Source organism: Rousettus aegyptiacus, unplaced genomic scaffold (assembly GCF_014176215.1).
Source record: "Rousettus aegyptiacus isolate mRouAeg1 unplaced genomic scaffold, mRouAeg1.p scaffold_m13_p_15, whole genome shotgun sequence".
NCBI classification, from domain to species: Eukaryota; Metazoa; Chordata; class Mammalia; order Chiroptera; family Pteropodidae; genus Rousettus; species Rousettus aegyptiacus.
In genome coordinates, this window is record NW_023416290.1 from 14,573,264 (window position 1) to 14,596,097 (window position 22,834).

Below are 22,834 nucleotides of genomic sequence, written 5' to 3' on the forward strand. Positions count from 1 at the left end.
TGCTATAAATAAGCAAATGGGTAAGACGGTAGAGCTCTTCCTTATGGGCGAAACCCAACTCACAAATTTAGGAGGAGTGATGGAGTAAGTAAATCACCTCTTAGCAACCATTATCAAATTTAATAGTCTCAAAGCACCTTTCCACAAGATACTTCTTAATTACAAAAAGAAAAAGAAATTCTTTGTACTATTTTTGCGATATTTGTGTAAATCTGAGATTATGTCAAAATTATGGAAATTTAAATTTCCTTTAGAGCTCAGTGATGTCAGGAAATAACAGGAGAGTTATTCTTTTGGAACTGCCTTGGCCTCGTCTCATGACTGACGAAGGATGACTGGTCCCCCCGACCCGGCAGCAGTCCCCGGGCAGGAACCCTGCACGCCTCTGGGGTCGCGCACAGGCGAGTCGGCGTCCACTGTGGGTCAGGCGCCGCAGGCCCCGCTGCCCCGCACCAGTTTGGACGGACGTCAGTGTAGTAGTGCCCTTTCCTGGCAATCGCTACTTACTCTCCTTTGCTCTGAGCTGGATTTGATAAATCTACCAGAGAATTCTCTCTCTGGCTTACTTAGTTATCTCCTCCTTACCTATCCTTGCCACTCTCCTTACACCTTTATATGAAATCACGTCATTCGCATAATTTCCATGTGTGTAAACTCATGATCTGAGTATGAAATGATGACGGCATCTCATGTTTACTGAGCAGTTTTGATTGCCAGGCTCTATTTCCTTGGGTTCTCACAATAACACTGATAAGAGACTCTTTGCCTCCTGGAAAAAGGGTTTGCTCGCAGAACTTTGGAAGCGCATCAGTTCGTTAACACAGGGCCAGTTGCAACAAGAGAGAATGAAAGAAACCACGAGGCTCGGCACTTCTATTTCCTAGGGCAAGGTGAATTTTCTTAAACTGTTTTGACAATAACTCCCAAAAGCCTCTCTTTAAACTGCAGAATTTATTAAGATGACACTTGAGTTCCTTTCCTTGAAAAATCTACAGCAAATTTAATGCTTACAGTATCAATGAAAATTTTTGTCCCTGCTGCGATTGTTACTTAGGTTCGCAAAAGGCCTGAGTCGTCCTTAGCAGGATGACTACCGATCCCTAAAGCGATGCTGCCTCATCGAAGTGTGCGTTTGGTCCGAGCACGCTGCCTATGCCCACGCGCAGGACGACAGCTCGCAGTGTGTTCACTTTGGTTCTGTAAAAGTTATCCATATTCACTAGATGTAAATTAGAAACAAGAACAGATAAACGAAATCACCGCTCGCTGCCTCCCAGAACGGGAGTGGCATCGTGGTTTTCTAGAGCTTCTGCCTGGCGGTGGCGGCCGCGTCTCAAGTGCCTGGACGCCGCGCACGGGTCAGGAAGGCGGGCGGCCTCGCGGCGCACGGTCCGTTCCCGGGTGACAGGTCAATGTCACGTTTCACTCACATTCCTACCACTACATGAGTTATTACCCCTCCAAAAACTTCTTGGTTATACACAAAAGTTAGTCAACTTTTACACCCTTGATACATTCTCCAGAAAAATTCAATTCATAAAATATCAAAGATACAAGTTATTAGCAATGAATGGCCTTCAAAGCTCTAAATAAACCAAACCAAAGTTTCTTAATTCCCAATTATTTTTTTTATTTCCCCAGTATTTTTTAAATCATCGTTTAGTACTTTGAAAATATATTCCCCAATTTTTTAAGAAAATCACAATTTACTTACAAGTTCTTGTATTTCACATAGAATTCCTCAACTTCCACTTCCTCTCCAGATTCCTTCTGCAACAAGAGAAAATTTAAAAGAAAATTTTAGGCACATATTTAAAACCGTCTACTGGAATATCCCCAAAGTAAGGATTCTCTCCCAGCTGAACATGAACCAGGAGCGACAAGGGCAGCGCGGGCCGTTCTCGGGAAGAGGAGCACGTGTGAGCTGCTCGGAGGCCGGCGAGATCGAAGACTGACACGCCGAGGCCCTCGCACGTTACTTGACGTGCTGCACTTCTAAGACATGAATCATTTTAACTCCTCCCTAACCACATGCAGCTTCATTCACAACAACCTGACCCCAAATCTGGCTTTCTGCCAAACCCACAGTGTTAAGTAGACGCCAAGTGTACCATTTTCTCAGGCAGCAGCCAATTAGCAACTGCTCTCCTGAATGCCATATGTATTATTTTTGGCTGCCTCATGGCAACTTTACATTGTGGGTTTTGTAATGTTTTAAAATATTTAAAAGACATTTATTCCTCCATATAGTTAATAACTCTAAACAAGAAACCATATAAAACCGAACCTTGTTCTTACGCTGTAATTTCAGTGCATCACTCTTCACAGTTTTAGTTTTACTCAATGGTACAATTAAAATCTCTCAGACAAGACGTCTCACATACATAGCAGCCAAATAAAATTAACGCTCCAAACACTACATTTAGGTAAGGTTAAAATTGTGATACACATCAGCCAAATCAAGAGTTCAGTGGGAAGATTATCAATAACATCTCCCTTAAACCTACAGACTGTAGTGTATGCAGAAGATACCAATCACATGGTATTTTAAACATCTCTTTCAATATTTTTTTTCTTTTGGTTTTAGGCTGTTAAACAAGTCATAATATGTCATTTTCTTCTGGAACATTTGATCAGATAAAACAGGGGTGCAAATATAAACACCACTTACAGAAGTTTAAGAATTACTTTTACACGCTTACAAGAGTACCCAAGCCTGCCTTGAGGGTCACATCTCATTGCTAAGCTGTCTCAGAGATGCTGCAAAGAAATTAAGGCAAGTAGGAACACGGCAGAGAACGAACAGAGGAGCAGACTTCTGCCAGATGACAGACCAGCACAAGATCTGTTCAGAGAGACTACAACTTCCCTCAATCCCTAGGCTTCAAACTATCGTCAAAGGTTGTGACCTTAAGCTTTTCTTCTAAACTCTAACATGGATCGGTTAAATCTAAATTTGAAAGTTTGTATAACTGCCTAGAGATCACCAAGGAGACAGCCTTCAGGACTGTGGTCAATACCCATTAACGTATCTGGTTCTGCCCTACTGGATATGTAAATGGGCATAACCATAAAGTAGCTTTTTTAATAAACCAATGTATTCAGAACCCCGCCTATGTTCCAGACTTTCAGTTGTCCCAAACGAACAGTGTTTGCTGATGCCTTCTAGAGCCCGCAACGTAAACCAGGAATTCAAAATGTAGAGACAAATTCTAGTCAACTCAAGTGACAATCCATCCAGAACCCATCTTACTTTGCTTACTTTATTCTAGATCCAATTTAGCTCATTCTACTCCTACATTCCAGCAGTCATTTCTTTGCGTAGAACTAGAGATTCTGGTAGAAAAGCAAAGATAAGACAGTGGACAACCAGAGAAAATGGAAAGCCAGGGTGAGCCTAGATCTTCTGACACTTTTCATAGCATATCATGAAATTCAAATCTAGAATGGAATTCAAATGTCTGGTCTACTGTTTTTACTCTTTTGATGCTAACTATATATATTTTTTCAATTCTGAAAGAGTTTTCCAAAATTATGTGTTTTTGAGGTAGTAAAAAGACAAGCTTTATCATTTCTATGCTCTATTATTTTCTGATTCCCTTCTTCCCCATCTTTCCTACTGTACTACACTTTCCATCTCATTCTAAGTGGCCTTACCATCCCATAATTTCTAAGTGGCCACCAAAGAACACAAGATCAACTCTTGAACAACAGAGATGGTTTTCATTCTGTCTTGATTCCGTTCCCCGAAAGCTCTGACCCTCACAGCCATCGACTGTCTGTTCCTGCCTCTCGTTAGCACCCATTTTCTTGTCATGACCAGCTATTCCTCAGGGACCCTGCTGCGGAGATGCCTCACAAGAGGGTCTAGAGCTGCCTGGGAGTAGGCAATCATGTTCCAAGACCTCGTTTAGTAGCTCCTGGAGCTGGTGCAGAATTGCCCCAGGGCCTATTTCTTTTGGATGTCCCGAATTGCAAGCCTGTGCTTTGTTTAACTTACCACACGCACGGGATCATCTACTTGCCCCAGAACTGTAAACAGAACTGTTCTGCAACCTTCATGTCACATAAATATGATCCTGCTGACCTCTTCTGTATTATTAATAGCAAAACAATGAACAAAAGTGTGAGAACTCATAAGCCCTCAGTAGCATTATTTTAATTATTCTAAATAGTAGTCAGTTTGACTAGCCTCTGGTAATAGTTGTAAACAGCCCCAACCCCTACCCCCATTGCCCAATTTTCGAAAGCCATTTTACAAAGGGCATATACAATGAATAAGTGAATCAAGACACTATTTCTACATATACAAGAAATCCACTCAAATTTATTTCTTGGACAGTTACCATTAAATTTGACAGCCCTCTAAAGTAATGTTAAGTGTTCAACAGAATAATTTGAGAAACGGGTATACCTTTTCATTAAACTACAAAACTCGTCTATCAAAATCCTTATTATTCATATATAGTTAAAATTGCAAACATATTCAGCCATTCTTGTTCCATTGTTCACATGAATCAGAAACCCTGATCAGGCAATAAACAATCTCCTTCAGTCACCTGGATTCTAAAATAGCCATCCAGCAAATGATAATCCTATAGCGTGAAAATATGAATGACCTTTCCTAAGCATTCTATTATTAAATTAGGCAGTCACACTGAAGAATGAATCTCAACTATAGTATAAAAAAGGGAAAATTCTGTTAATACACAAAAGAATGAGAAAGCACTTCAATCAAGTATCAATAAGACAAAAGCAAGAACCTTCTGGTCCAACCTACTACATTCTTAACCAGAGATTCCAAATTGTAGTTGACTTAGGGAGAAAATAAGGACATCATAACAAATGAGATGAAGAGTTTTGCCTTCCTTACACTCTATTTTTTTTTTTGTTACTGAGTTCAGCTAAGGAAGATTAAAACAAACACCAGGAATTTAAAACAATCTCTTTAAAATACGTGTAGTCAGAATTCACTTTTAAAACAATTTGAATTGTTCCCCAAGACAGAGAGATGGCTCAAAGGAGAAAGGGTTGCATAATGACTCAATGTGGAAAACAAAAGAATCTTTGTACTATCCAAAAGTTTATTCTTAAATCTACCTCGAAATGCAAATACAAGTATCGACTATGTATCTCTTCCCTTCCGCTAGTCTCAAGTACATTTATTTGTGTTTAGAACAACACAGATGCCCGAGCCGTCCCTATTTAACCTGAGGTGCTGAATTAGGGAGGCTCTGCCAGGTGAGCTCTTTGAGTTTGCACGACTCCATCATAACAGACCATCCTTCTTAGGCTGCTACAGTGATGAGGTCAATGAACTTTGAAAATCATTAACTGAGTCCCCACTATGTGTCAGCACTGTGCAGGTCAGCTCTCAGAACTCATAGCCAGTTTCTATAATTCTGCCGGGGTAGATAAAGGCACCTTCGCACAGCCACTTCTTCAATTATTCATGGTAACAGGAAACGGACCAGCAAGCATAGCCAGAATCCACAGGAAATCTCAAATTTCCTTTTGTTTCTATTTGCCACACTTTCCCTCAACCTATTAAAACTGATAACTAAAGTAACTACTTCAAGAACATTAGCAATTTTAAAAGTTAATGTGTACAACCTTCTAGTGTTTGTTTTTTTTTTTACTGTCCTTTATGAAATACTGCTACTCTACAAGCAAGTTAATGAGCTCTACATCTCTTCCTTACTTTAAATCATACTTCAAGGCATATCTTCCCTTCCAGAGAAATTTTCCCATTAATATTCTCCATCCTAAAATTCACCAACTCAACATACTCCACCATCATGTACAATTATAATGATTTTTAATCTCTTATGATAACTCTGGTCATCCATACATGGTAATACTTATTCTAAACTGTTGATACCTATCTATAAAGGGTAGTAAAAAAAGGAGGGAGAAGTCCTAAAGTGGACAAAACAGAAGGAAAAAGCAATGTCCTACAAAATACATAGTCTAAGTAGCTCTGAATAGAGCTAATTATAATTTGCAACCCCCAAACCTGCTGAGTATGTCTGCTGAAGCACTTTCAACTGAATGAAAATTAATATACCCCATCCAAACCACACGCTATTTACTCAAACAAGTCACTCCAATTCAGTGAAGGGGATTATTCTTTAAAGCTGTCAAGTATTTAAATTTCACCATATATCTACAATTCGCGAATTAACAGTTCTAGAGTCATTAGTAGACAGAAATGCAACCTTTCTAATGAGTTAAACAGTACTCATTTCTGATGAACAGGTGGGAAATCTGGTTGAGATTTTATCATTTAATTCATCAGAGAGGAAATCTTCATGTTCAAAGAGTCACCCAAAGCCACTCCACACCCTCCCTAGACCCTGACACTCAATTTGAATTTGAATGATAGAAAAAGCAGCAGTATTGCAATAAAGGTAACAAAAAGTTTACAGCTGGTGTAATACAATTTTCAAGGACGTCTAGACAGTAGTATTTGAACAGTAAAGGCTTCCTATTTGATAAGCCTGGGATCGCACTTTAAATCCCATAATTCCTCCATTCCTCTCTCTCATATTTTAAAAACATTTTACTTAAAAAAAAAAAAAAACTTATTTCACATGTCAAAACAATGAGGCTGTACTTTCATCCACTTTGAAAGCAAATAAAAAGAAAGAACTGTGTGTTTGACAAAGATTTAAGCTGAAAGACTAACACATCTATCCGAAGGAGACCGTCTTCCAGAGACACTGAAAACTGTATGTTGAAATGTGTAAATGCGCCTGGATGTCTCTGTAATTCTTCAAACTAAATAAAGCACTTTCTCAAATTGGGCAAGAAGGGGAAAAAAAGGTTGGGATAAAACCAAGACTCTTCATCAGTAAAAGAAAATACAGTGTAACTGGAATTCTCTGTCACACAGCATATGTCTCTCAATGACAAAGTTACCAGACTAATGACAGGTATTTAGAGCTTACTTTTGCAGAGTAACATGAATTCTATAATAATTTTTTAGAATAAGTAATATTATCTTCAAGAATTACACTGAAAATTATTCTGTATTTCGCCTCTGCATTGACGAAAAAGATATTTTCGTTGTGTATGAAAAATGTTATGAAAAGTAGGAGAGAACACCTACTCACAAAAATGACACATTTCCGGGGGCAGTGGGGAGTTAGGGAAGGGCAGGGAACCGTCCTAAGGAAAACGAGAGGTAAATTCACGCTTATGATTTTTATGAGTAATATTTATGAAAAAGGCAATCTATAATTCTGAAAGTCCTATGGATTTTTTTGAGACTTTTTGAGTTTCTTGCCCACTCTAGATGGTGCTTTATGGTATAATAAAGCACTGATTGTTTGATATATTTTAATTTCATTTGGTGCTAAAAATCCAAAAGATTTATATTGGGCTAAAGCATCAGACAGGGTTAGAAATATTACAAGAAATTTTATTTTCCAATAGTCAAATTTTAAAAGGAAATTATAAACAAAAAATAAGAGTCATATATACACCACAGATTTTGACCACTCTAAATGGTGCTTACCTGTTTTTTCACTGAACGACTACTCATGATTTTTTCTACCACTGGACCTTCTGCATCAACAGATTCCTAAAAAATAAAGTAGAATGAATCCATCCAGGTGGAAGACATTTCATTCTAAGCTATAAAAGCAAAAAAAAAATTGTCCCTTTTTTGCGTCTAACATTGCACCCTTTTAAACACTGGATACAAAGTCGTCAGTGGGAAATGTTATTGAAAAGAACAAAAATCTCACTCTGCACAAAGGCAAAAAGAAGATCTGTTTATTACTTTGCGATTATGTGGTTTAATTACGTGGACTAGTGTGGACTCCTAAAGCCAGAGAATATTCAGAAACTCCAGCTGCCAAGAGAAAATCATCTCTGCATGAGAGCAGTCAAAAATACAACTTATCCTCATCTATACCCCTGGGGCAAATATACTCATCATTCTGTTATTGTAGGCAGCTTTTATCTATGGCGGTCACATAAAACGTTACATAACAGTCTAACATAGCACAGCTCGCCAAATAAAATACAAAACTGCATTAAATATACTTTTCAATGGGTTACCACTTTGTTAACTAAAGTATAGTAATGGTAAGAAAAGGGAATTGTTTTTAAAAAGATCTTTACAATAATCAATCTTATTCATATTTTATACAAACTATTTTATCCATCATTTACATTGCACAGAGAATAAAGTATGCCCTGCTGGGTACGACAAGGCAGTAATTCCATAAAGGGGTTCTTACGGTGCCTAACAGCAGGAGACGAGCCTGAGTGGTTTATTAAAGTCCCAGAAGCTACAGCACTGGATTCTCAGAGGTAAACTCAGCCTCCTTGCACCCTTGCTCTGACTCTTCCTCAACACAGACCATTAATTCTCCGAAATTGTGTCAAATTACATATTATAGGCTTGTATAAAAATATTTTTCGGTGAACAGATTTTTAAGAGATATTGCTAAACAACACGTTTCCCATAGCACGTTAGCCAACAATAAATGAATGTTCTCCAGCTCCACTCAATGAATGCTGCAACGGAAGAGCTATAAAACTCCTGGTCCTTCTTTATCAGCGCGCACGAGGACCACAGAAAACCGGACGCTAACCTGCTGCTCTGACTGCGAGGTGTTTGAGGGGGAGTCTCTCCCAGCAGCATCTGCATCATCTGCCTCTTCATCAGAAATCTTGAACTCCAAGTCTTCAGTGTATCGCTTCCTCTTCACCTGCCTGCTGGACCGTCTCTTCTAAAACACAAACCCGACAAAGTGAGTTTAAAAAGCAATCATTGATGCGTTTTATAACTTCTCAGAAAGGTGGTGAGCAGGATATTTTTAAAAAATTGATCTTAAGAAAAAGCTGATAACTTTAATCCTGTAAACCGCATAAGAGACAGAAGTGGCAACGGATGTAACGGGAATGGAGGTGCGTGGGTACGCGTCCGGTCAGCCTCTTGGGACAGCTGTGCCTCCACCTCTCCCAGCCACTTGAGCCTCAACTGGGAAAGCGGAAATAACAACAAACACTACTCCTCACTCGGCCAGTGCGTAGCTCCAAAGCGAAGGCAGTACTGAAGCTGGGTGATGGATATACAGGGGTTCATTATGCTACTCACTCTACCTTTGCACATTTAAAATTTTACCCATAACCAAAAGTCCAAAAGAGGGAAAGCAACAAAAGATAACCTATATTATCTTATAATCATAAAGTCCTACGTAAAACCTTTTATAATATTATCCAAAGTACCAACAATATTTCAAAGGAGCATTTAAATAGAAGGTTTGCATTTTAATCTTGGTCCTAAAAGAAAGTCTGAAAATTTCCAAAGAGATGAAGAACTGGCAATCAGAATTTATAATGAATGACTACAAAAAGTAATTTTACTTAAAAAAAATTTTCACCACACTAATTAAAATGAAAAAGATTGATAATAGCTAGTATTACTAGGATTATTGGAAAAATGGGTCCTCACCAACCTCAGTGGTCAAAGTAGAGCCCAGTACATGTCTGCAGGACTGTGTGGTTATATCTGTCAAAATTTAAAACAGGCAACCCTTTGACCCAGCGATTGCACTTCTAGTAAGCTACATGACATATGTTCAGAATATCTGCAAGATAAATTATGAAATAAAATGGAAAGCAAGACACATAATAATAAGTAGCTTGTAATTCTATTTAAGATAACAAGAAACCTGTGTACCTATCTGCATCCGTGGACAGGTAATATGTAAGCTCAGGACTGTATGGCTTGTTTACTTTATGCTCAATGAATATTTTGCTAAAAAATGAATGTGTAATGTGTACGTTTTCAATAACAGAAAATGTCTAAAAAGACACAACAAATTATTAATAGTTATTAATTCTGAGAAGTGGACTGAATGGAGCATAAGGAGGAATTTTGCACCTTTTGTTCAAAATAATTATATATTGTTTGACCTTTTGACAAAGAATTAGTTTTGTCAGTTAACTAAAAATGGAGAGGAAATAACCTTTTCATTAATATGTGTTTGTGATAAAATCTAAAAAAACTCTTAAAATGGCATGTTTTAAATCAGTGACAAATGTAAGATTACGAGCTGTAAATGAGTTAGTAGAGCACACAGAAGAAATAAAGAGAATGAGAAAGTTTAACACTTAGATGTACTTTTTGCTAAGAATCATGAAATAAAGCTTTTCAAAGAGCCTGGCGAATTTTCAAGTTGGAGCAGTCAGGCGGAGAGAGGCCAACCGCCCTTCGTGTAGACCTGGGGAGGGACAGGCGCAGCACCACGCGGCTCACGTCAGGAGCGACTAACGCCAGAGCCTGGTCTCGAAGAGCAGGACTGACTGGTTTAAATTAAGCTTTTGCCATCTCTGCTCTCAAAAAGGGATGAGGCAGCTCACAGAACACGCTCAGTATAATACGACAATCAAATGGACTGTGGAGACTGTGAGCTCTTAGCCTGAACACAGCCACGGCTGCAGAGACGCCAAGCACCCTTCTGACACAGGGTGGACGGGGCGACAGCTTTTTAACAGACCTCCTAGGGGCTCGGGCCAGAGGGAGTAGTGACAGCATCCAGAGGGTCCTCCTCTGACCTTCCCTCTTCAGTCCCGCCCAGAACAACCAATTCCAGGTCAAGGGGCAGCAGGACCCAGTGGGGGCTCCATCACCTTCAACCTTTCCCAAGAGAAGTTCGACCTTGTGGGCTCTGGAGCTGAGTGCCCATGTTCTGATGAGCCGGACTCGCCGTACTATTAGACAAGTCACGCTGTAGACCTCGGTTTCCTGGTCTGCAGAGTAGGGTTAATGACAGCGACTACCTCACAAGAAGACGGTGAAGATCACGTAACTCATTTCAAGTATTTAGAACAAGGCATGGTACCTATAAATGCCAAAGGCAATTAGTAGGATTAAAGCCATCATTAATTAGCTCCACCTTTCCAAAGAGAAATCGGAAAGGCTACAAGGCCCAGCTACCTTGGACAGCTTCCTTCCTCTTCCCACAGCTGATCTAGAATGACTCCTGCTCTGTGCCCACGTCACCGTCCCTCACTTGCCAACTGTCGATTTCTTTGTAAAAGGCTATTCTCAGAAAAAATAATTTAATTTTCTGAAATTTGCATAATATCTGTATTTCATGTGACATATCAGTTTAAATTGAAATGGACTGATCTATATTTTCATCTTTATCTGATCTTTATCTGTGTTACTAATGATACATCTGTGATGTTTTATCAGGTTGCCATGGTTGGGGCCACACTGTCATAATATTCTTCCAGCCATAAGTAACTAAACACCTGTGGGTAAGTCTACTTTACACTAAATCCCACTCTGACATTAAAGAAATGCTCCAACAAAACAGGGTGTTTTTCTTTAATAGACATTTATATATTAGCAGATACAACTTTTATAATGGAAGTTTCTCTTTATACCAACTTTGTGTTATAAATCTATGCAAAAGTGATGGTGTGAGTTAGTAATGAATAAAAGGTCACTTAGTAAGAGTTTAAAAAAAAAAAAATACCCAAAAAACAATGAGAACTCAATTTTCTGAAATTGTAAGTGTTACATGGTTTGTCTACTTTCTAAATAATAACTGATCTTAAGTTCATTTACTTTGAGTATCATGGTTCCTTTTACAATTTCCCAACATAAAATTATTATATGATATGCTTCTGTTATGGTCTGTTAAACCATTATTATTTGAAAGATTTTTGTGAATCAAAATGAAATGTAAGAATTATGTCTAAACTATAATTCAAAGCTTTTGAACTGAATCATAAATCATAGGCCGGCTTGTTAAACTTGAATTGCTTGAAAAGTTATTTATAGTTAAAGCAGGTCTACCGAAGAGAAGATCGAAATGTGTTTCCACAAACTCACTGCTTATAGTCCTTCATGAAACAATTTTGAGTGCATTAAAAGTATATGGCATTTACTAAAGTTTAAACAAATCCATGGCGGCAATCAAGAACTTTAGCTCTATGCCCCTTTATGCACGTGCTAAAGGAAGAAAGACAAGAAACAGCAGTCAGCATTACTTCCTGTGCCACAGACACCGAGCAAGGCCTGCCTTCCACATCAGATGGACTTGTGCGGCTGCTTGCAGTTGCCAGTGAACCCGTAACAGTTAAGTGTCAGCCAATTACAAAGGATGCACCAGTGTTCATTTATACTGATACAAATTCTTCTATAACTGAAATGCAGAAGAAAAAAAACCCCAAAACTAGTATTTCATAAAGTCCATTTGAGTCTGTATTAAAACAAATAGACTTCCAAAAACCAGCGATATTTGCGAAAGAACAGAACTTTCTTGACTTGTGTAAATACATCCTCTTAATATTGTCCAAATACTACTGTCGTAAAAGTCCTAGTTTAAGCAAACACAATTAGAGGAAAAAAACACCATTGAGCATAAAAATGAAATTCAAAATCATTAAAATACTTTAGTTTAAAACTCCCTGAGCAATTAAAATAAGATATCTACTTACCTTCCCAATATCTTTTACACTGCCAAGTAAAATCAAAGTAAATTACAAAATTAACCCAAACTGCAGAGGCATCACGTTGTTAGTTATAGAACTAAACCAACCCAAAACACACTCATTCATGCCCTCCCTCTCCAATCTCCCCTCCCCTCCCCCCCGCCCCCCCTCCCCTGTCAGGTCCTCCTGGACTAGGCCATTCTATGAAACTACAGATATCGAGGCACTCTACTAAAAACAAAAACAAACAAGCATAACAACTATTTGAAATGCTTTAAAATAGAGCTGTGTACTGCAAATATTGTTGTTTCTAACTTTTAAGTGAATTGGGAGAGGTGTAGGGAGGAAGTGCTCGGAGCACTGATCCATTAGAAAAAGTCAGGCGAGCTTCTGGGGCTGGCTTCCTATTCCAGCAAGACTCCTCAGTAACTGCTCCTTGATAACTCACATGTCATGCACAGAGGTTACATTCCCAGCCGTCCCTGTGGACCATGCTGGCATGCTTCCAGGGGACATAACAAGGAAATAAGTTTTAATGGTCACGTGTAAGGGTCCCTTACCTTACAGTTCAATCAGTGGAGGCAGTGTGCTTTACACACAAGAACCTAAATTCCTAATGTTTATTTCAGGGGCTAGTTTTTCAACTGATCCCTGTGAAATTCTGCAAAAGTCAGGAGACTCTGAACTGAAGAACGGAAAAATTTTACAGGATTGCCATTCTGAAAGTCACTAATTCATTTGTAGAAACTTTAGTATTGCATGAATATATCTCAACTATGACCATCGGATATCAGAAATCTTAAGCTACAGATTACATCTTGACATTTTTTGTTCTGCAAAATAAAAGAACTGACAAGCAATGAACTTCAGAGAAAATTAGATAAGTGAATGCAGATTTAACTGAACCAACATATCAACAATATATTAATACTAACATGTACACAAACCTCAAAAGATACATTTACATAAGTAAATACAGATTCTCAGTCTTACTTATCCCAGAGTCAAAGATGGCAAAGAGCAAGAAGTCAGGAGTTTAAGTTCACACTGCCCTCCCCCCGCCCCAGTTCTCATCACTATGGATATAATGTTCCAGACAACAATAAAGCCATCTTTAAGGCAGCCCTACAACAAAGACAGGGGAGGTCTAGTGCACTTGATATGCAGCTAAAGTTACCCACGCTAAGAAACCGAGGCCCGGGATCAGAATAATGGTATTACCTGCACACCTGGGTCCTCATCTTCTTCAGGAGGAGGAGATGGTGGGGGCGTTTTGTCTAAGTCTGAATTTTCAGAACCTTCTGTTTTTCCCTTGTTGACCTTTTTCTTCAAAGCACTTGCTTCTGAATCAGGTTTCTTATTACTAGAATTCAAAGTGGATCACTTAGTGTTCACTTTTTAATGAGGTTTTCCACATGCCCTACACCTTATATTTCCCACATTAATATCCCTAAAGTATCAATGACAATTGATAAATCAATGCGTGTTGGCCATTTATAGTTAAATGGTACTCTTGACGAAGTCTTCATGGCAAAACGCAAATTGATGACCTTTAGCAAATATCTGACCTAATTAAAAAGAAATTACATTTCAAAACTCTTAATACCACACAGAGTACAATTGTTAATCTAGACAATTCAAAAATTCCTACCGATACATCAAGCCATAACAAAAAAGCACATTAAGAAGTAGTTCTGTTATCAAGTTATTCAGGTACACAATATGTTTTTTAAAAACTCAAGGAAAACTAGAATGATCATTTCTGTGTGTCTCATGCAAATAGTTATAAATATTTCTATTAAGTCTTTTTTTCACCAGTACTATTTGGTATCCTCTTTTATATTATCCAGTTCAGCTTTTATCCATTTCACAGCTTTCTGAAATATAACAAATTATATAGCAATTTCCTTTCTACAGAATTTTAACTAATGCTGTGTTTTCAATTAAAAATAAGCTTTATTTTTGATGCTAGGAATTTGGGGAGGTAGTCACGATAGCTTCCCCCCCCCCCCCAAAAAAAATTGGTCTCCGAAACAAAAAATCTAGCAAAGCAAGCCTAGTAATTAAAGTACATGTTCCACAGTATGTTTCTGTCAAAAGTCAATAGTACTTGTGTATTACATAAGTCAAAAGACATGAATGAACTCTACGGAAAAAAAAAATGTTTTTAAGTTTATCATCACCTTTAGAACTTTTATTTTAAGTTCTTTTAGAATGTACACTTAGTGCTACCTTCCATTCCAATTTTCAAACTGACCCCCAGGTTTTCTAATATCAATTATAATTTATTATCCAACATTTAAAATAATACAACCTCAGCAGTGAATACATTTTCTTTCTAGAGAGCCTAAAATTCTAATAAAAATTGAAAACTAAAGAGATGATTTCAAAACTTATAAAAGTTTATTTATTGAAGTTTGTCTATTTCTAGAAAAGTATACTGACAGCATGCGTTAAACAGCATTTTTTCCCAACCTCAGCTACTAAAAAAGGAAGAGGCCAAGACATCTACATGCTTTTAACTAAAGCATGTGTCATGTAAAATGTTTCAGAAGTATTTGTTAATATAATAAAGTATCTACCACACGCCTAAAATATATTTTTGTAATGAATAAAATCTTTGAGAATCTTAAACTAGTTATTTTCAAAAACTCAGAGCTTGTTTTTGTTAACATTTTAGCATAGTAAATAGCCACCTAAGGAAATAACTTACGAGTCAAGATTATAGCAAATGGCAGTTAGGTTTAAAGAGTTCTTGTTATTTAAAAAGAAAGAGAGAGAGAGAGATCGCGCGAGAGCGAGCAGTGTCCTAAAAACTTTACGTCCACAAAAGATCCACGGAAAGAATAATATTTTTTAAATTAAAAAAAATCCATACAACAGTTCCTCATCCAACTGTCCTAGTGTTTACGCTACACATGGACAGAAGTCTCCCCCACTATGAGGCTCCATTTCCAGCATTTATTTCCGCTCTAACTGCCACAAATTATACAATACTACAGCTGAACGCTGGGCCCCTTCCCTTTCATCTGCACGCCAAGAGCAATCAGATTACCCTGGTAACCAGCGGTCACATGACCAGCACCTGCTCTTTTGGCTGGATGCCACTGACTAAAGCCATCTGCTTCCCTCAATCAGCTTTCAAACATTCTCAACACCTGCGCTGCAGTGTTTTGTGGTTTCTTTTATCAAATCAGTGCAAAACTGCTTCCAAAACTTTACATATTTCTCAAATTTGTTTAAATCAGAGGTAGGCCTGTCACAGAGCTGGACCACTGCCAGGTAAAGTAAGTTGGCAGCTAGTGCTTTTCACGGTGACCTCTCTGCGCCAGAGTGAAGCACACAATTTAATTTAGTGGGGTTACTGCACCCTGTGTGAACTAGCCTATAGGAGTAAAAGGCTTACTGTCTTAAAGCCCATCAGAGCCCAGGTTTCATGAAATATCAATTTGCTGAAGGAAAGAAGTGCTAATGATTTTCCATCTGCCCTTACCAAGACTGAACTGTGTGGAACCTCCAAGACTGCTAAAAGTCAGGCAGGACCTCTCCAAATGCTTAGACAAAAAGCCCGTAGCCAAGGGAAGCACTCATCCCAGATCTGATTACTCAAAGATTTCTAAACTCATTAGACCTTGCACTATTAATGTTGCCCAGAGACAGCTCAGCATTTCCATGTGAATGTCTTCTCATGACACCAACATACAAATCAAAACCCGGCTAAGAAGTCAAAAAAGCTACAAAATCGTCAGTGTCACCCAAGGACCTTACAATCAAGGAAAAGATCGAGTTATTTAAATTAAATGGCCTTTGCTATTTTGCAATAAGCTAATTTGGAATTTTGATCAAGTGTTATATAAAAACTGCCCCCAAAAAGCCAAACTTAGACTTTTTCTTTTAAGGAACGAGGGCGATGGAGAGAGGTGAAGAGCGCCGACTTGAGTCAGACAGACCTGGGCTCATGTTCCAGCTCCGTCATTCACAACCTGTCTGTCTGTGACCCTGGGGAAGTCACTTCAGTTCCCTGAGCCTCTGTGTCCTCTTCTACAAAACGAGGTTAGCAATGATATCTTCCTCCAAGATTCATTAAGAGGTTTAAATGAGATGGATAATGGATGAAGATCTTGACACAAATGGCCAACAGTCACACACATCTGGAAGATGAGCTGCTAGAAGTGTATTCCGGGAAGTCTGGGAACATATTCTCTGGCTGTGGCTTAGAACCAACTTGGGCTGAATCAACTGCAGAGACTTATGGACGCGACCCTACTTTATCGTGATCATGTCCTCTAAGCCACACGAACAGAAGGAAACTCGGCACTCCTCAAGGCCAGCAGAAGAACAAGCAAGCAGGCAACCACCCCCACGGCTGCTCCTCGCCGTGCCCACGACCACTGTTTCGGTCCAGAAACATCGTTTCCCACCTCGACTATCACAGCCGCCTCCCCCCACTGCCTCGTCACCCTCACGGTCCCCGAGCAGGGCTACCCACTACCAGGTCGCGGGGGAAAGGACACGCACCACAACATTTACAGTCATTATTTAAATCTGTACAGTTCACAGCTCGTCTTTAAGAACGTTGAAGCCAAAACACAGCCATGCGGACGTTCCTCTTCCAAACTGTAATTTGGAAAGCTGGTATGCACAAAGAGGGCAGCGTTTCCAGTTGGGAAGAAGAGAATGTCATTAAAAAGAAACACCCCTTAAACTGACACTACGACATCGAGGATGAGGCCACTGAGCTGCCGGGCACAGACACAGAATGCTGGTGCTCCTCCAACAGCTGCCGTGGCCACCTACCAGTGAGGAGCCCAAGACAGGCCAGGTGTGTGTGGGGAACACTCTCCAAGTCTGGACCTGAACAGCCTCAGCTCTGGAGAAGTCACGCCTGCCCTCACCCCCCTACTGAACCTACTCGGCCTCTCACAGTTCCTAGTTCAGCGGCCTGGTACTGCCACCAAAATATCACCCACAGACCCATCCTCCACGTGCCACCAGAGTGCCCAGCTGACACACAAATCTGACTGGATCATTCTTCTGCTTAAAGTCCAATCCTGTATGTATTAAAGTACAAGGTGCTCAGCATTGGCATACGAGGCCCTCTGCAATTTTTGCAAGTGGCAACATTACCTTGATTTTTCTACTTTCCCACACCCCAAATCCTGTACACGCTTTATGCGTCAGGCAGGCAGAACCACTCCTTAAAGTGCCCACCCATCTCCTCCACCTCCGCATCCCCCAGTCCACAAGTCTATGAGGCCCCATGTGGATATTACTGATTCGGAGAAGCATTTTCTGGCCACCACTGTCTGGATCAGAAAGATCTCACTCCACTTACATGACCCCACACAGGAGATATTTAAAATACATACAATTTGGTGGTAACATTACTGCAGCGTATTAAAACCGAAGCACTGTGTGTGTGTGTGTGTGTGTGTGTGTGTGTGTGTGTGTCTTTCTCCAACTATCCTGTACGCTCATAGAGAGAAGAGACTGTTTTATTTATTTGTATTTCTAGTGCCTGACCAGGTAGGTGACTATAAATGTTAACTGACTGATTTAACTTAACAGTACTAGTCATAGAGATAACAGCATGTGCAGTCCTTACTATGTGCCAGATGCTACTCTGTAAGTGCTCTTCTCATTAATTTAAGAAAACCCCACATAAATTCGATCTCTGTGATTAAACACCTATGAAGCTCAGTAAAATGGAGCTAAAGTACTATAAAGAAGGGCGAACTTTAGCAATTTTTCAAAACCACTGTATCTATACACTTCCCTTCTACTCACAGAGTTCTTTCACTTCCTGATCCTTATCACCCATCATTACTGGTGCGACTGAGATAGAGATACAGAGCCGCCCACTCCTGAAGCCAGACAAGCCGGTGTGATCGCGGAAGGAGCACATTTTTCTGTAGATGTTGCTGGCAGTTTGAAGGACCACTGTCCCTTCTCCAATCTTTTTCTCCCATTCCATCATGAGTGGGGTCAGGCTGGTTGGCAGTTGTATGTGCTCAGGGTCCCAGCTAAGCCACACCAAGCTCTAAAGTTCCGTGACTGCCTGCCATATGATCAAAGCGCAGCATCATGATGAGAACTCGACAGGAAACAGAATGAGGGGGACGCAAACTCTGCATTTAGAGGACGTCTATCGGGTGGAGGGACACTCTAAGGAATCTGGCCTCAGGAAGGATTTCGTCAGCTTACGATGGCAGGAGCCCACCACAACGGGCTGAGTCACAGACGTCACCTGAAATGCAGTTGGCCGAACTCATCCCAGCTCAGACACAACACATAGATAACTAATGATATTTGGTGAAAAGCAGTACAGGCTTTTAAAACAAGGCTTTATGCAATGGGCAGAACTTACTAGAAGGCCAGCTAGCTGCCCTGATTTACTACAAAACAGAATGTACTGATCAGCATAGGCCTAGGGATCCAAGTCCTCAAAAGAGAGTAAGTTTGAAAAGGAACCCTATTGTGGAACTAAATGCAGTGAGAAGAATACAGTCAGTTAATGAAGATGTCGGGACAATGGGAGGGAGCTCTCGATCCAACAGGCCCTTTAGATGAGACAAGTTATGAGGTTCTCATCACACTGGGGAAGATCAGCCTTGCGGTTTGGGTCATCATTTATCATGTTGGTTTCAAGGTCTCAAGCCAAAATGTCACACTATAAACTTGCAGAAAATGAGTAAAAGGTATTGAAATATGTCCTTGTATTTTATATGCTTAAAGGACTTTTTAATTAAAAAAAAAAACAAGAAATGAATCTAATGGGTGAGCTGTGACAGAGATGTTCATGGCATAGGATGTTTGTGCATATCTCAAATCTAAAAGATCTAGACTGCCCTAACAAAATAAATATTAAGGTCTTAAGGTCAAGGGCTCGATGCTGCTAGAGAGGAAAGCATCGAGCCTCTCAAAGAGTATAGGATTCTGCTCTAAATTTTTAAACAATGAAAAAAATTAAAAGATAAAGAGACAAACTAAAAAAGAAACAAGTGAAAGCACTAAAAGTTTAAAAGGCTCGCATTAAGGCAGCATAAAACATGACACACCGGAAAGTAAAATGAACCCAATAAAATAAAATAAAAATTTTAAATGAAGTCCTAAGCCTAAAATTTACTTACCAGCTAAACTAGAATGTAATAAAAATCAGATGATAAATTAAACTAATGAGGAAAGAGAGAAAACAAACTACATGACAGACAACAGGTCCCCGGGTCAACAGCTTCACACAAAGGCCCTCGGAAGAGCCAGGTGAAGGCCCAGGAGCCTTTGGCACATGGCCCAAACGGTCCGCGACTGTCCACGAGACAGCCCGGGGCAGAGAACATCTGGGTGGGATGGGGGTACAGAAGTGAGAGCCGTGGCCTGACCTCTTTATGCCTTCCTGTCCTGTGCACGGGCGGCCTTTGGGTGCTCTGAGTAACCCAGCCTGGCGCCCACACACTTCACTCCAAGCAGGTGACTCGCCGCCCACAACTCCTAAACTCCACCCACAAATTCTTCACCCTACTTTTCAAGTTGAGAAAGAGTTGAGAAAAGAAAGAGAACTTGAGGGGATTCTATTTTGTCTCTGAACAAAGACAATTTCAGTGACAAATTATTAATAATCTGTTTTTTAAGTTCTCTGAAAGTCACTGGACTGAACACCCCATAACAAAAAATCTAAATGGTTACCTTAAATATCTCTTACAGAATCAGGTGCTGCCTAAGTACAGTAACTAAGCTAAATTTTCAGGAAAAGAATAGAAAAGTAGAAAAGATACAGAAACCTAATTCGCATTCATTTAAAATGTGTACTTAAAACTCAACATGCCCCACGCCATTACGTTTTACGATCAAACTTCCCAAGGATGAGGAAAACTGATGGTCAAACAGGTTACACACTCGGGCCAGAAGCAGGTCCTAGGACCGGGGTCCGACCTGCCTGGCTGCAGGGCCCACGTCTGAGTCCCGGGACTGGCCCGAAGTGTGTAAACTCCTCAGGAGAGCTCTTTAGAAGTCCAGCGCTGGCCCTGCCCTTTGGGGTGTCCTTCAGGCCCTGGAACCACCCCATAGTGAATGTCTCCTGTTACTTGAGATCATCCCTGGGGTGCCTTCGAATAGCATTAGGATCCTGTCCTGAGGATTGCTATAGTGTTGAGCATTTTTTAAAAGAAAGATGTTTAAAAAATGAAAGAGAACGTACAGTTGAAAGCTCTCCTGAAAGAGCTAAATCCATTTTTAATATTGAATATACTCGAGAGAAAGAAAGAAAAAGGCTCATCATGCAATCAAGAATCATTACGGAAAATCTAAAGGTTATTGAGTTTTATGGATTAAATTTAGATCTGCCAGAAATAACGTGGAAAAGAAGTCTAGGCAGCTCATATGCTATCTGATCACAGAAGCTCTGCACACGCATTAGGCACTTCGGCTGCATGGCACTGCCTGGCGCTGTTACAATGTGAAGAACTGAGTAAGTTAGATGTTGCAAACCTGGTATCAAAGGTATGCCTTCCGATGCCCCTTTACTACAGTATATTCTTCCAAGTGCCAACAACAGGGAAACTATTGTCAAATTCTAAGATGTAATAAAACATATATTTGACTTATGTCAAATTCTAAGATGTCACTCTTACTTACGCACAGCATTTCTGTGACCCAGGAAGGGAGACAAGTGATGGTAAGTCTGGAAGTCAGAACCCCACTCCCTACATTCAGAATTGTCTTTTCTGATCAGCCAGGTAGTTGCCACAACAAACAAAACATGTTGCCCACTCACATTTTCATCAGGTACTATGGACAGGTGGAGAATTAAGCAAAGTAAATGGTAAAACCAAGAAGGAGAAAATATCACCACATACCCTAACAGTAGAAGCTGGAATGCCATGAAATTATACTGTTCCCACAGGAATCAGGGCTACATATAAAATTAGTATTCTAATAAAAGTTCAAGGGTGTTATCTTTCCAACAGTGGAAAAAAAAAAAAAAACACTCTCCATTTCCCTGTTTAGCATTTTAAAGCTTAAACCACACATGTAAAGGTGGCTGAAGTGAGGGCTGGCATTTCAAATGACTGATGCTCTTACGGTGGTTTCCACAAGCATCCAATGACTCAAAGGGGCCTTTGGGCAGAAGACAACGAGCAAAAAGGTCTTTACAGAGCATGTGACAAATCTTACGTTTGTACAGAACTCCATATTTTTCAAAAGCATTTTCATATACAGACATTTTTAATAATAACAACTGTAAAATCAGCCTATGATTCCTTCTGCTCTTCATCTTCCAGTTCTAACATCGAGCCACGTCTACTGTGGCAACATATGCTCCACCTTAAAGTTCTACTTAAGAGAGACTTCCAAGGACTGTGTCTCCAGAAAAACACCCCGTAGCATCCTACTGCCACAGCTGCCTCACCTCTCGGCTTTCATTGGATGGGTGCACTGAGAGTTGAGAGTGGGACCTGCATCACCGTCTCCCACATAAAGCAAAGAGGCAGCAGGCCACTGCCTGAAGTCCACGGCACCTCACTGGGCGGCAGAAACGAACTTCCCGGCAGTCCCCGTGCTGTCCTTCCCTGCGCCTAGCACACGGCGTGGGGCAGCAGAACTTGCTTTGAAGGGTCAGTGTTGTCAGGCGTTCTCTTCCCCCAATGAGCACAGACCAAACCACACGAAGCCAAAGGTATCAGGGTCTGTACTAAAAAACGGCTGACAACTCTCTGTCCCTGCTCATTCGGCTGATTTAAGACAAGTCGGGTCAAGGATGGCCCAAAATGTGGCCTGACCCGACAGTCCCTTTGTCAAAGAGCAGATAACCTTTGAGACCAGGGGAAAAGGGGGGCACCGGGTCCCATCTCTGAGCTGAAGCTTGAATTTAATGAACCGGAGACCGGGCAGGGCACGCCAGGGGACAGACGCACGCACTCACAGGCGCTTCTTCTTCCTCTTTCCTCTCCAACGACGAAAAGGCTCAAAAGTCCATCTTGTGACCACACATTAAATGAATCTATGCTCTCTTCTGCAGGCACAGTGGCCAAGAAATTTAATTCAGTCTTTCCAATTACGTAGGCATGGGTCAACACTAAGTCATAGCATGCGAGTAAAAGAATGAAGAAGAAACTAGAACGAAGAAAAGCTGTGGTTTAATTTTATTTATTACCTACGTACCTGATGGAAGACATCAGACTACCTGGGTTTTCTGTACTTATTGGCAAAAGTAGTTTATGGTTTGCTTTTGTGTGTAACTCTACAGGGAAATTTTACATGTGTAAGAGTAAATGATAAAATATGTATTAGTTTCCCAAAATATGCCACCACTAGGCTTGCTGGCTGAATGAAAAACATTTCTTGGGTGAAATACTGCTACTCTCTTAGATCA

General features: G+C 40.2%; 1 protein-coding gene across 5 annotated transcripts in view; it reads right to left on the minus strand.

The window, feature by feature from the left end:
- Positions 1-22,834, minus strand: part of CHD7 (chromodomain helicase DNA binding protein 7) — a 172,789-nt gene that overhangs the window by 50,210 nt on the left and 99,745 nt on the right. For all 5 annotated transcript variants that reach the window (XM_016162550.2, XM_016162552.2, XM_016162548.2 and 2 more), the window contains exons 4-7: positions 13,687-13,828; positions 8,607-8,744; positions 7,520-7,585; positions 1,715-1,770 (exon numbers count right to left, since the gene is read on the minus strand). In XM_016162550.2, the coding sequence (XP_016018036.2) occupies positions 1,715-1,770; positions 7,520-7,585; positions 8,607-8,744; positions 13,687-13,828 (402 nt within the window). The remainder of the gene's footprint in view (positions 1-1,714; positions 1,771-7,519; positions 7,586-8,606; positions 8,745-13,686; positions 13,829-22,834) is intronic.